The 14,150-nt window shown below is 47.1% G+C and overlaps 1 protein-coding gene across 1 annotated transcript in view; it reads left to right on the forward strand.

Annotated features, from left to right (window-relative positions):
• IQSEC2 (IQ motif and Sec7 domain ArfGEF 2) overlaps positions 1-14,150 on the forward strand; it is a 98,727-nt gene that overhangs the window by 63,347 nt on the left and 21,230 nt on the right. Inside the window, exon 3 of the mRNA XM_042783392.1 lies at positions 13,596-13,857. Within this exon, the coding sequence (XP_042639326.1) occupies positions 13,669-13,857 (189 nt within the window). The 5' untranslated portion in view covers positions 13,596-13,668. The remainder of the gene's footprint in view (positions 1-13,595; positions 13,858-14,150) is intronic.

Below are 14,150 nucleotides of genomic sequence, written 5' to 3' on the forward strand. Positions count from 1 at the left end.
AATTTGTCATTCCTGGCATAGTAAATCATATGGTTGTCTGTTTCAAAATGGCCAAAACCAGTCCATTTCAGCTAATGCCTAGGATATTAATCTTTATATGTTCCATTTCATTTTTGACAACTTCCAGCTTTCCTAGATTCAGATTGCATACATTCCATGATCCAATTATTAATAGATGTTTGCAGCTGTTTCTTCCCATGTTGAGGCATGCCACATGAGCAAATGAAGGTCCTGAAAGCTTTACTCCATCCATGTCATTAAGGTTGACTGTACTCTGAGGAGGTAGCTCTTCCCCAGTCGTATTTTGAGTGCCTTTCGACCTGAGGGGCTCATCTTCCCACACTATATCAGACAATGTTTCAGAGCTATTCATAATGCTTTCCAGTAATATATCAGACAGTGTTTCACTGCTATTCATAAGGTTTTCACTGGCCAATTCTTTGAGAAGTGGATGGCCCCTTCCTTCTTCTGAATCTGCCTTAGCCTGGAAGCTCCACTGAAACCTGGTGACCTCGCTGGTATTTGAAATAGGGGTGGCATAGCCTCCAGCCTCACAGCAACATGCAATTCACCACAGTATGGCAAACTGACAGATGAGTGGTGGGGGCATGAGTTAGTAGAATAATATTGAGGCCACTGATAATGACAGAATATAATAATTACCAAGGGCCTGGTGATCTATTTCTGAAAAATCAGCCAATGAAAACCTTATGGAGCACAGTTCTACTCTGACACATGTGGGGTTACCATGAGTTGGAGCCAACTTTACAACAACTGGCTTGTTGCTGTTTAGTTTTATTATATATTAACACCAAACCTATCCTATGTCAGGTGCTTTACATGCTTGAATTTATTTAATCCCACTATACTCTGCAGAATAGGTATTTCCTCACTTTACAAACAAGAAAAATAAGTCCCAGGGAGATGAAAAAATGGACCCAAGGTCAGTCACCCAGCTAGTAAGTGATGGGGCTGATATTCAAACCTAAGTCTGTCTGACTCTAAAGCCCATGCTTTTTCTGCCTGACAGGAAAGGGCAGGTGAGGCCATATGGTAGGGGAGTCTTGAATGCCAAATTGAGGAATCTGAACTTTATCCAGGAAGCAATGAGGGGCCAAGGTGGGTGGTTCAGCAGAAGAGAGTCATGCTTGAAGGTAGGCTTTAGGAAGGCTAATGTGGTCCAAGAGGGTAGGGAATAGAAATTAGGAGGTGACTGCAATGTCAAGGTGAGAGATAGCAGTGGTCTAGCCAGGATAAGAAGGGAACGAGCAGTGGGACTGGAATTTCACTTGTTCCTTATAACAGCCTTGAGAGGTGTGGCTTTTTCTTCTCATTTTATAGATGAAGAATGGGAGATTCAGAAAGGGAGAGCTACTTGCCTAGGACTTGAGCACTGATTCAAATGATTCTGCTGATTCACTGATCCTGTGGAACAATATTTCAGAGGGAACTATGAGTATGAGAAGGGCATGTGCGTATGTGTGTGTGTGTGCGTGTACTTGTCTGTCAGTTGGACAGCAGTGCCTTCTCCTACCTGTTCTTTCCTTCCCATCTCTTTCTAATCCTTCTGTTTTCTGGATCCCATACTTATTGCCTCTCTCAGGGGCTGGAAGGTCTGGGAATGTGGTGATACTGTTTCATTGGCTGTCCCCCAAAGATTAGTCATTTTATTGCCAAGCGCCCGGTCACCTCCCAGCCCTATTGTCTATCTATCCAGCCCATGAAACTGTAGTCCAGCTCGAGTGGCTACCACGTGTAGACTAGCCCCTGGTCCTGCTCACCAGTACCCTAGAGGCAGGCACTTATTCCTGCAATGACTCTTTTCTCCCCCACTGCTTGTGGCTGCTTCTATGTGTGTGCCAGGGGCAGATTACTCAATAAGCAAGGTAAGCATGGGCTTACTTGTGCTTACTTATTAACCTGTAGTGAACAATTTCACATTTTTTTCAACACATCAAAGATTGTGCTTCTATGTATGGCTGGTATCTGTCTCCCTAACCTCACAGCACCTTTCTACAGAATCAAAGTATCTTTTCAAATTTACAGTCCCTGCAAGGACAGAGTACCCAGTAAGCAAGGTAAGCATAAGCTTACTTTTGCTTGTTTACTAATCTGTAGTGAACAGTTACACGTGTAGTGAAAAACATGTAAAACTGTTCACTACAGATTAGTAGGTCAGCACAAGTGAGCCCACGTTTACCTTGCTTGTTGGGTAATCTGCCACCTTGAGAATTAGATTCAGTTCATGAGCAGTTAACAATAATTACCACCAGGTTCCCACTGCTATTGTTTGCCAGATATTTGACTTATGTTCTAGTCCTTGCAACAGTCCTATGGGGTTGACATCATGAACCCCATTTTTACAGATGAATAAACTGAGGTTCAGAGAGGAGCAATAACATGCCTAGGGGCATATAGCCTGGAAACACTTGTAGAGCTGGCATTGAACCCAGGTCTGTTTGCTCCCAAAGCCTGTAGGCATTCCACACTTCATTTCTGAGCGTTTCCTGCTTTCCCAACCCTGAGTCTTCAGGAAACAGAAATGCTTATCCTTTAAGGGCAAGGTGGATTTCTAGAGATAGTGCCAAGCTCATCCAAGGGACTTGGTGGAATGAGTCTGAGATTTGGAGCTCCAAGAACTCTGGATTCAAATCCTTACTCTACTACTGTTCCAACTATGTGACCTTGGGAAGGTTATCTAACCTCTCTAAGCTTCAAATCCCTCATGTCTAAAATGTAACTTTGCAGGTTTGTGTGTGGGTTAAATGAGATAATGTATTCAGTGTGTCAGCATGGAACAGATTGCTATTATTTATAAAAGGAGAGTTACTTGCCCAGAGTAGCTGGCATGCCCAGAGTATGAGAAGAGCATGCATAAGTGTGTGTGTGTGTGTGTGTGTGTGCACTTGTGTGTGCGTGTGTGTGTGTGCTTGTCTGTCAGATGGACAGTAGTGCCTTCCCTTACCTGTCCTTTCCTTCCTGTCTCTTTCTAATCCTCCTGTTTCCTGGATCCTATACTTACTGCCTCCCCAAAGCCAAGGGGTCTGGGAATGAGGTGATACTGTTTCATTGGCTGCCCCCAGAAGATTAACCTGCCAAGCCATATAAATGAAAGTTAGGCACCTGTCAGGGTCAGAAATGGAGTTTATACTAGATATGACTTGTAACACAGAAGTTCCTCAAGACTGAATCCAACCTGGGGGTGGGGAAGGGTGCTGTTCTAGGAGATGACTAGCAACAGGTTCTTTGGAGACTGAGTTGTAAGTGACCCTGAATAATCCATCACACTGGCCCCCCATTTGGACCCCCATCCTAGTCCCACTTCCCTGGCCCTGGCCCTTCATGTATCTCCCCTGCTCTGCCAACTAATGCCTCTGCCTCTCTCTGTCACCCATTGCCTGTGGCCTCTACCCCGCCCTTCCTGGCCCCAGGGAAGAGGAGGAGGAGGAGACTGAGGAAGAGGAAGAAGAAGCCGCTCACCAGTTCTGCTGTCCAGCCTCCGAGTGCAGCAGTCCCTCCTCTCGGTAACTGAGAGGACAAGGGTCATTTTCTATGCAGAAGCAAAAGCCTTAACCAGCCCCCCCAACCCCTGTGGATTCCCCATGGGACCTTGTCCCCTGCTTCAGGAACCAGATGAGCAAGCATCGTGCCCGTTCCTCCCCCACCTTCTTCTTGGAATTATCACCCCTATTGCTGTCTCCCCTGGAGTCCAGCCCCTGAATTATAAAGAGCTGGAGCCCTAGGTCTGGCTGAAATGTGAGAGAAACAGAGCTTGGAGCTTGGAGCCTGGACTCTCCTGGACCCTCATTCCCATTTCCCAGGCACCCTGGAGCCTGCCACTCCTGGAGGGGTCTCCAAATGACACCCCAAGGACCTACCTCTGTCCTCTGTGAGCACAGAGACACAGGGTGCTTAGGGCTCAGATGACCAGATGGGGGCGGCACCCAGCCTGCCTAGTTCCTCGTCGTTCCCTTGCTACGGCCATTGCTGCTGCCATCTCCTCCACTGCTTGAAGGCCTTGTCTCATGCCCCTGCCACTCCAATAGAGCTCTGTAAATATAATTGGGAGGAGAAGGCCTTTCAGAGTGTGTGTTGCTGTGTACAAAGAAATTTCTGTCAATAAAAGCTGATCTCTTCTCTCTGTCTGATGTATGTTCCACCACACCCTGTCTTCACTCTCCTCATCTCCACCAGGGCTTTACCTTCTTTCCTATCCAAGGCTGGGAGCAGGGGCTGGGAGAGAGTAGGGACTGTGTTTGATTCATGGTATTGTCAACACCGGAAGGGCACTTAATAAATGAATGAGTGGTATGATACCTCAACATGGGCAGGCCTATTGGAGGTGCCTTCTTCACCTTTTAGCCTGAGGGAACATGAGCTGGCTAACCTTAGACAAGTTGCTTGACCTCTCTGATACATAGTTTACCCATCTGTAAAATGAGGAGGGAAGTTGGACCATTGGATCTCTAAGGGCTCTTCTAGCTCTGATATTCTATGAATCTGAGAAGCTACGATTTTTAGAAACTATGAGTATATGAATTTAAGATATAATAATTGAGTGATTACTGGCATTCCATGCCATTCTATGATTCCTATGTTTACAATACTGAGATTTTTTAATTCTCCAAGGCTGTGGTTTTAAGATTTCATGGTTCTACTATTTAAAAAAAAAAATCTGATAATGTGATTTTAATATTTTGTGATACTAAGATTCTTTGATTCTGTGCTTTTAAGATTCTGTGATTCCCCAACTTTAGGGTTCTCTGAATCTTAGAGGAAGCCAATTCCTCCAGATACAATGACCTTAAATAGTTCTTGCACCTTGCCAGAAGCTCGAGAAACTGATTCTAAGAATCCCTGGAGGCTATTGGCAGGAGGGTGAAAGGTATCCTTTATGAGTCTGTAGGATTCACATCTTCTATGGCACGTCTGTATTATGAGCAAAGTCAGGAGGCTCTGAAGTGGGTTTATACCTTGACTTTTTCCTTTTTGAATCTTTTGCATTAGATAAATTTGAGTTTAACTTTTGGTTCTGCAGAAGTTGTATATATTATCTATATAAACTTGAGCAAGTGTTTTATTCATTTTGAGTTTATTTTCTTCCTGAGTACAGTGGGAATATATCTACCTCTCTAGGCTCTCATAAAGATTAACAACAACAACAAAAAAAAAAACCTCACTGCCGTCCAGTCGGATCCGACTCATAATGACCCCTCCTTGGGTTTCCAAGGCGTTATCTCTACAGAAGTAGATTGCCCAATCTTCCTTTAGCAAGAAAAAATGCTAAGAGCCCAGTATAGAGTCTGATGTACAGGCGGGAAAGGTACAGTGATTGGTGATTCTTGTTTTGATTAAGGGCCAAGTGGTAGTCTCACCTCTTCTTTCCTCCCTCCCTTCAATGTCCCCACCACATTGATCCTGTAGTTTTTCCAGAGCCTCACCTCATTCCATCATTCATTGCTTCACTTACTCAGTCACTTAACTCATCTACTCATTCACTTTCAAGTTCTCATTTATTTCTCTCCTTCTTCCCTTCTTCTCTTTTTTCAACTCTTCTAACAGACATTGCTTGAACACCTGTATGTGCAATGCCTCAAGCTACATATTGTGAGGGATCAAAAGTAAGACAGTGTTTGTATTCTTCATCTCCCATACAAACCATCTCCCAGGGGAACTGAGAAATCCTTTGGGAAAGTAGGCAGAGTGTGAAAGGCAAAAATGACTGAGTAGAAATGGCTTCAGTCATAAGCAAAATATGTCCCTGGCCCAAAGAGCAAGGAGATGTCAAAGTGAGCTAGGGAATCCAGGGGGACTTGCTGGAGGAAGAGGGACAAGAGTTGGGCCTTGAAGGCTGGAATGAGTTTGAATACGTGGCAAGGGGTGAGATGGCATTATGATAGGCAGTATGATTAAAAGCCTGATGGAGGGCTCCAGGGTCCTATTGGGCCACGGTAAGCAGATTGCTCAGTTCATCTGGCTCTCCAGGGTGTGTGAATCTAGGTGATCTGTAGCTAGGGAGAAGAAGAGCATTCTACTCTTCATTTAATTGGCGATATGAGGAAATATGTGTTGGACAATGGTTAGACTAAATGGAAGGAGAAGTCAAGTCAATGTCAGAAATAGCCGTACTGGGAACTCTGGTGGTATAGACTCCTGCCCAGGCGATTAGATTGGCTGGATAGGGCAAAAGACCTGTGCTGTAGGAACAGGGAAATGTTTCTATCAGTTGTGAGGGAAATATGTGTGTATGTGTGGTCTGTGTGCCTGTGCATATGTGTGTATGCCTTTGTGTAGGGCTATGCAAGTCTAACAGTAGTGAGAGACTGCATACACTATTAAGTGTCTAAGGGAGTGTGACTGTGTGAGGCTCAGTGTGTGGAATTCTAAGGGTGTGAGGTCATGAATTTCTGTGCCTGGCAGACTCTATGGGTATGTCTGATGGATATAATCACAAGGCTGGGTGTGGATAGTTTTTGAGCATGTGGGGCTGTGGCACAATAGTGTGACAATTGTCAGGCAGGATGGTCACACACAAATAGACACATGACTGCTACCTCTGATCTTAGGGCATCAAGTTCACTGCTGAGCACCTGATGTTTGCTGGGTCCTGGCCTGGGCATAGTGGGTCCACAGAGGTGAATCATACCAGGCCAATGCCCTTGGAAAACCTGTGGTCAAGGGAGGAGGAGCAGGGTGGGGACAGAGACATTTCAGGAGAAAATCACAAGTCAGCCAGTGATAAGGACCCATCATGATAAAGATGTACACAAGACACAGAGGAGGGAATCCTGAACTGATTTCCCAGGAAGGCTTCCCTGCTCAGGGTACTGAAATAGGAAGATGAGCTCACCCAGACTGGTGAAGGAGAAAGGGAGGACATTCTTGGCAGAAGAAACAAAGGAAGAGTCTGAGCAAAGGCATGGGGGTGTGGATCAGCTCACCTTAGTCTAAGAACTACAAATAGCCTGTTGTTGCTGATGTTTAGGAGCTTAAAGAAGCTGGGTGGGAGGGAGGCTGGACAGATTCAGAGGGACTTCTGAAGACAAAAGTGGGATTTAGATTCTTGTCCTGTGTGATCCTGAGCAAGTCACTTTGACTCTGGGCTTCAATTTGGATTTGGTGGGATTAGATGTTCATAAAGTCCATCTCCGATCTGTGGATTGTCTTCTACTCTTGGCCAACCAAACTAATGAGTCATTTCATTGCTCTTAAAGTCAGGGACTTCTTCCATCTCACATCAGTCTTTTCTGCTTCCTCCTGGGTTGCTTCCTTATTCACACACTCCATAAATATTTACCCATCATCTGGCCCTTTGTGTGGCACTGTGGGAAGGCATGGAGAGATAGAGAATGCAAGGGCTCTGTCTTTGAAGGGCTGCTCATTGCCTAGTGTGGAGTAAGGTTTGGGTTCAGAGACACTTTAGTTTGAATCCTGGCTCCACCACTGCTGAGTACTTCGTCTCTCTGTACCTTAGTTTCCTCATCTTTCTCATCCCCTTAGGGAGAACAACCCAGACCCTGCAGAGTTGCTGTGCTTAGCAAAGAATAGGTACTCAATAAATGGCAGGTATTATTTTTAGAAGGAGCTCTGGTAGCATAGTGCCTAATGCACTTGACTGCTAACCAGAAGACTGGTGGTTCAAACCCATCAGCCACTCCTTGGAAGGAAGGTTGGGCAATCTACTTCCATAGTGATACTGCCTCGGAAACCCAAGGAGGGGTTGCTATGAGTTAGGTCTGACTTGACGGCACATAACAACAACAAACAACAAATTATTTTTAGGACTGAAAAGAGGCAGAGCTACATTTCAAAGCCAAGTCTGCTCCCAAAGCCTGTGTTTACCCACAGCATCACCCAGTCAGCCCCTTAGGGGGCCTCCTCCTTCCCTGTCAGCCCCTGCCCCTGTGCCAAGTGAGGCTGGGTTCAGGTTTGGAATCTCAGAGGCACCAGGATTGGGCAATAGAAACAGTTTACAGAAGAACTGTCAGAGGAAAGAGAGGTGGTTGGTGGCCCCTCCTGCTGGGTCCAGTGTTTTCCTTGCCCGGTATTTTCCTCCCAGAGCCCAAAGGTCCTGGCCCTGTCTAGATGCTCTGAACTCCTCTTCTTGTTTTCTTATCTCTCACTTCCAGTCCCCCTCTTCCAGCCTAAGTTGTCATGGGGATAGTCTTCAGCATCTCCAGTTTCCTCTTGCCCTCATCTTATAGTTTCCATGGCAATAGCCCCCACTCATTTCCATGGCAACTGCATCCTGATCCCATCCCCTGCTGGCTGCCTGACTCCAGGCAGTGCCAATAAAGGGAAGAAGGGAGAGAAGACCTTCCAGCAGGAGCAGCATCTGGGAAGGGTCAATGCCCCCACCATGCATGCACAGACAGGCCATCCATAAATCCCTATGGAACTTCTTGCCCCAGTTCTCTCCATCTTAGTGCCTTGGTTCATAAGGTTCCCTGACTCCTCATCTCTACCAGCTCCTCCTTGGCAAGGGCTAGTTCAAAAGCTTGCTTCTCCAAGAAGCCTTCAAGGCAGTAGAGGAACTAGAACAGGCTCTGCCACTTGCTAATCAGAGACCTTTGGCCATCACTTCCCCTCTGAGCCTTTTTCTTCATCTGTAAAATAAGAATTCTAATTCTTCCCTCATGTTTGTGATGTAGACTAAATAATGTGCAGAAAATGCCTGCTACAGGAAAGATGTGCAGTAAGTGTGAGTTTCTATCTTATACCGCTCAGCTACCCCCAGGCAGAAGGGATCTTTCTCCTGGGTGGCCCTAGCACTTCCTCTGTTCCTTAGCTGTGCTAATTATCTGCTTTGTGCTGTGGTTATTTGTGCAATATGGCTTATTTTCCATCTGCAGAGGACACTCTCCAATTTCCCTCACAGAATAGCTCAGCAGATAGTGTATGTGGATGCAGGGGTGTGTGCATGTTGGTTTGCACATATTCTCTGTGTGTGGTTGTATTATGTATGTGCTTGTCTGTATTGGTTTGTGTCTGTTTTCATGTGTTTGTAGGGGGGTGTGTTTGCGTCTAGGTTTGTTGGCCTTTGGATGTGTCTGTATTTTTGTACCTGTGTATGTCTCATTGTGTGTATGTGCCTCTGTGTGTACATGTGTGTGCATACTTTGCTCCTGATTTTGAGGAGCCCAGAGAGAATGGGGTCTTCTCTACCCTTTCTGAAGCCCAGAAATCCAAAAGGGAGATCGCCTTTGCTCAGGTCCTGCACAGATGAGAAACTGGTGCAGAATTGACATGCCCAGGACCACACAGATGGTAAATGGCAGTCAGGACCCGAACCTACCCTTTCCTAGCTTGTTACTCTATCATATGTTCTCTATGTCATATGTGTGTGAGAGAGACACAGAGAAGGAGATTTTCCATGTTATTGACATGGCCTGAAGTGTCTATGGGGCTCTGACTTGGGAGATTCCACATCCCAGGTCCTGTTTCTTCAGCAATATGTATGATGTCAGTAGTAACCCCCTTAAGCACTCTCCTTTTTGCCAAACCCCCTCTTGGGAGGCTATGTTGACAGCCTGGACACCCTACCACTATTCCCTTTGCAACCAGAAAGTAGGTTAGCACTCAGGAGGGAGATTCCCAAAGAGTGGAGACACAAGGGAAGTGCAGAGCCAAGGATGGGGAGAGACAAGATGTTTACATTCCAGGTTTCTCACTTAATATCTGTTTAACCTTGAGCAAGTTTACATCACTTCTCTATGTACTCACCTGTAAAATGGGGCTAATGATGCCTGCCTCAGTAAGTTGTGCACATTCAATGAGCTAATTAATTAATACCCCTATCCTAGGGATGGAGGTGGATCTGTAAGCCAGCCTGTGTAGAGGGGGTGGCGGGCATGGAAGGACATGCCTGAGCTAAATGTTGCTGGGCAAGCTAGAGTTAGCCAGGTTGGGGTAATAGGGCAGAGGATATATAAGGATGGGATAAGGTCAAGAGAGCCACCTATGGCCATGGTAAGAAAATTGGAGGTTATTTTATAGATGGTGGTTCCTATAAAACCTAAATAAGATCATATCCGTCCTCTGCTCATCTCAATCCGAGCAAAGGCTAAAGTCTTTATCATGGGCTCAATACCCTTCACAATTTGGCCCCCATTACCTTGCTCACTCTGCTGCAGATACACTGGCCTCCTCACTGTTCTTCAAACACCAGGCACAGTTCTGCCCTCTGCTGGGACTGCTCTTGCCTCAGCTCCACAGCTCACTCACACACTTCCATCAGGGCTCTGCTTCTGTGCCATTTTTTCACAAAGACCTTGCTTGACCACCACATCTAAAACAGAACCTTCAATCACTCTGCTTTGTTTTCCTTCCTAGCACCCATCCCTGTCTAAATTATAGTATATATTTGTTTATAGTCTGCTTCCCTCATTAGAAGGTCACCTCCACGAAGGAACAAATCTTGTGCATCTTGTTCACTATTATATTTCCAGCACCCAGCGCTATGCCAAATGGTACCTTATGCACTGCCACCACTCATCTATCAGTGAAGGCTTGCATGTTGCTATAATGCTGAACAAGTTTTAGTGGAGCTTCCAGACTAAGACAGACTAGGAAGAAAGGCCTGGCTACCTACTTCCAAAAAAGCTGATGAAAATTCTAGGAATCACAATGGTCTGATACCATTGTGTATTGGGACTCCACAAGTTGGGGGCAACTCAATAGCAGTTAATAACAACAGCAGCAGCACTGTGCCTGGCGCATAGAAAATGCTCAATTCCAGTCAAAAGAATGGTGGGGAGCCATGGAAAAGTTTTAAATGGGAGAGTGAAATGATCAGATCTGTACTTTTTGCAAGCTCTCTCTGGCCACAGGATGGAAAATGGAGTGAAAGAGGAGATTGGAGGCTGTGGTAAAAGTTCAGGTGAGAGTATTAGTGCAGCTGCCAGAGTTCATTCATCCACTCCCTTGCTCCAGAAGCTTTTATTGAGCACCTGTTGTTCTGTGCCAGGCCCTGTGTTCTGTACTATCTAGGAGACTACCAAGTTCTCTTCCTGTACTAGGATTCTGGGAGTCATGAACACAAATAGCTGTAATGCTTTGCCAAAGCTAACCTGCGCCATAAAAAGAAGGATAGATATGTGCTGTGGGTGGGAGCTCTGAACATGATCAGCAATGCTTTCTGGCTGGAGAAAGTATTCAGGAGGGCTTCTTAAGGTAGCATATGACCTGAACCTTGACAGAACTGGGACATGGGGTAATTTCTCAGATTGCAGGTGGCAGAGATGATGGACATTACATTTCAGGTGGAAGATACCGTATGAGCAAAGTTTCAGAGATGGAAGGCAGAGGAGTATTTGGAAGAAACAGGAGCGGAGCCAGGCTGGTAGCCCACCCTGCAGTACAGCTTAGTGTTGAAGAATGTGGGCTCCAGAATCAGACTGCCTAGATTTGAATCCTAGCTCTATCCTTAATAGCTATGTGATCATAGATACATTACTTAACTTTTCTGAGCCTCAGTTTCCTTATGTGTGAGATTAAGATAAATAACAATGCCCATAGAGTTGACTGACGAGTAAACTAGTTATTGAATGTGAAGTGATGAAAACAGTGTATGAACATACTAAGTGAGCTATAAGTATTAGGTATTGCACTTTGGAGACGTCTTAAATCCCAGAATAAGGAACTTGAGCTATCTCTGTGAGCAGTGGGAGCTATGGATAGTTCATGAATAGAGGAAACAAATAGGGATTGAGCTGTGTGCTGGGAGGGGAGAGGTTTAAGAGGTTGGTTGGTGGGATCTTGCAGTCCTAAGGGGGAGGAGAGGAGCATCTTAGATGCTTGGGGTGGGCTGGGTTGGGTCTGTCCCCTGGAGGGTGATGTCAGGGTCCCTGAGGCCCAGGAGGAGAAAGTATTTGGGGTGGAGGGAAGTTCGCATCTGTTTCTGCCCTGCTCCTGGTAGTACCACCACTCGTCTGTCAGTTTGTGGTACCATGGTGGCTTCTGTGTTGCTGTGAGGCTGGAGGCTATGCCATTGGTATTTCAAATATTGGCAGAGACAGGTTTCAGTGGAGCTTTCAGACTAAGACCGACTTGGCAGTGCTATAAACTAGCACTTGGAAGGGTGGAGAATATACAGTGGATGGGAATTGTCGCCAGAATGGGGCCAAGCTGCCTTGTGGGTACAGTCTCCCCACCACCCCCAGCCCTTGGCCTCACAGCCCCCATGTGGTGCCTGCAGTGCTCTTCTGCAAGGCTGGCAAGCCTTCTGCAGCTCAAGCTCCTGCACTAGTAGGGAATGCCCCACACCCACCCCAATTTTCCCCTACCTGGCACCCTGGCCTCTGCAAGGTAGGGCTGGGGGAGGCCCCTTAACCCTCTCACCAGCCAAGAGCCCCTGCAATCCTGTGTCCCCAAAAACAGTCATTCTCTGGGCTTCAGCATTACCTAACACTGGACCCAAGCCATACCCATTTCCTCCACAACCCCCCTCCCTCCATGCCTCTCCTGCCTGTTCCTCCCCTCCCGACCTCTCCTCTGTTTTCCCACCTCTTTGGCTCCTCACCATGCCTGTCGCAGCTCAGGGCGCCTGGGCTCTGTCACCACCTGGGTTCCTTGGCAGCCTGGTTGCCATGGCACCATGGGAGCAGGTTCCGGCGGAACAACAGCTCTGAGTTGACAGGCAAGACCTGGTGCCCAGTTCCTGCTACCTTTGGGCATCGAGGTCCCTGCCCCCTTCCTCAGCTGAACACAGGAGGCCATGAAGAGAAAAAGGAAGCTGCCCCGCAGGGCAGCTCTTTACCTGTGAGGATGCTGGATGGGAGGTGCCTTCTACTGTCACTGAGCCAGTGCGCTCTCTCTCTCGCTCTCTCTCTCTCTCTCATAGCCAGGGAACCCTGGGAACTGGCCAAGCCAAGAGTCCAGGCAGCTGAGGGCAGGGGCGGAGCTGCAAGGGGCAGGGCTGGGCAGGGGAGGGTGGGAGAGCTTTGATGGGCAGGATGCAGGAATGGGCCTCTGGCACCTGGGAACATGTCTAAGAGAGTGTAGTACTAGAGATAGTGCTGGAAGGGAAACCATTAGCACACTGTTCCCCAGGACCATACAGGGATGGAGCTGTGAGGAAAGGGAATGGTCTATTGGGAGAAGGAGGATTTGAGGATGGAGCTATTATGAGACAGAATTATTAGAAAAAGGAGTTTGAGGGACTGAAAGGAAACTGGTCTGGGGATAAGGATGTGAGGGCAAGTGGCCATGAGGGGTGAATAGGACTGGGAACAAGACAGTGAGAAGACAGAGGCTTGAAGAAAAAGAGTCTAAGAGAATGGAATTGTGAGGGAACAGAATCTGTGATGTGGGGAGAGGGAGTTTGAGGGTGGAGCTCTGAGGGGACAGGACTGAAGGGGAATGGGGATTGGGCTATAAAGGCAAGGGGGCCTGAAAGGAAGGAATTGTGAGGGCAGTAAGGAGATAATTTGAGGGAACAGACTCCTCTCGAGCCTTTATGTGTTGGGGTTCCCATATCCATGAGGAAGATGGGGTGAATTAGACTGAGGGGAGGGATATTTGTCTAGCACTCAGTATGCCCCAGTAGGCCCCTCTGCTGTTCCCATGTCCTAGCTCATCTTATCTCATCCCCACAGTGTGGAGGGTGATACTCCAGGCAGTGACCTGAGCACAGCAGTTGATAGTCCTGGGAGTCAACCCCCCTACCGAATGAGCCAGCTGCCCCCCACCAGCAGCCACATGGGGACCCCCCCTGTTGGGGTGGGTCTTCCCTGGGCTCAGCGGGCACGCCTCCAGCCAGCCAGTGTCGCCCTGAGGAAGCAAGAGGAGGAGGAGATAAAGCGCTCCAAGGCCCTATCGGACAGCTATGAACTCTCCACAGACCTGCAGGACAAGAAGGTGCTGTAGAGATGGTTCTCTGGCTGGGAGTGAGGGTGGAGATGTAATAGAGAGCCAGGGGAGGGATTGGAATGTGGCATTTGAGAGTGATATCCAGGGAGGAATGGTGAGACTGGAATTGAAGAAGACTGGCTCTAGGACCCTTCACTCTACTGGGGACTCGCTAACTTATTCATCACATAGCCACTGAGTTCAGTAGTTACTCAGTAAACATTTATTGCCAACACGAGAGATATAAAGATGAGACCTGGACCCTGTCCTCAAAAAACTCAGTCTGTAAACTTTCACCCAAA

This window comes from Orycteropus afer, unplaced genomic scaffold (assembly GCF_000298275.1).
Source record: "Orycteropus afer afer isolate SDZICR_OR568_19922 unplaced genomic scaffold, OryAfe1.0 scaffold01010, whole genome shotgun sequence".
NCBI lineage: Eukaryota > Metazoa > Chordata > Mammalia > Tubulidentata > Orycteropodidae > Orycteropus > Orycteropus afer.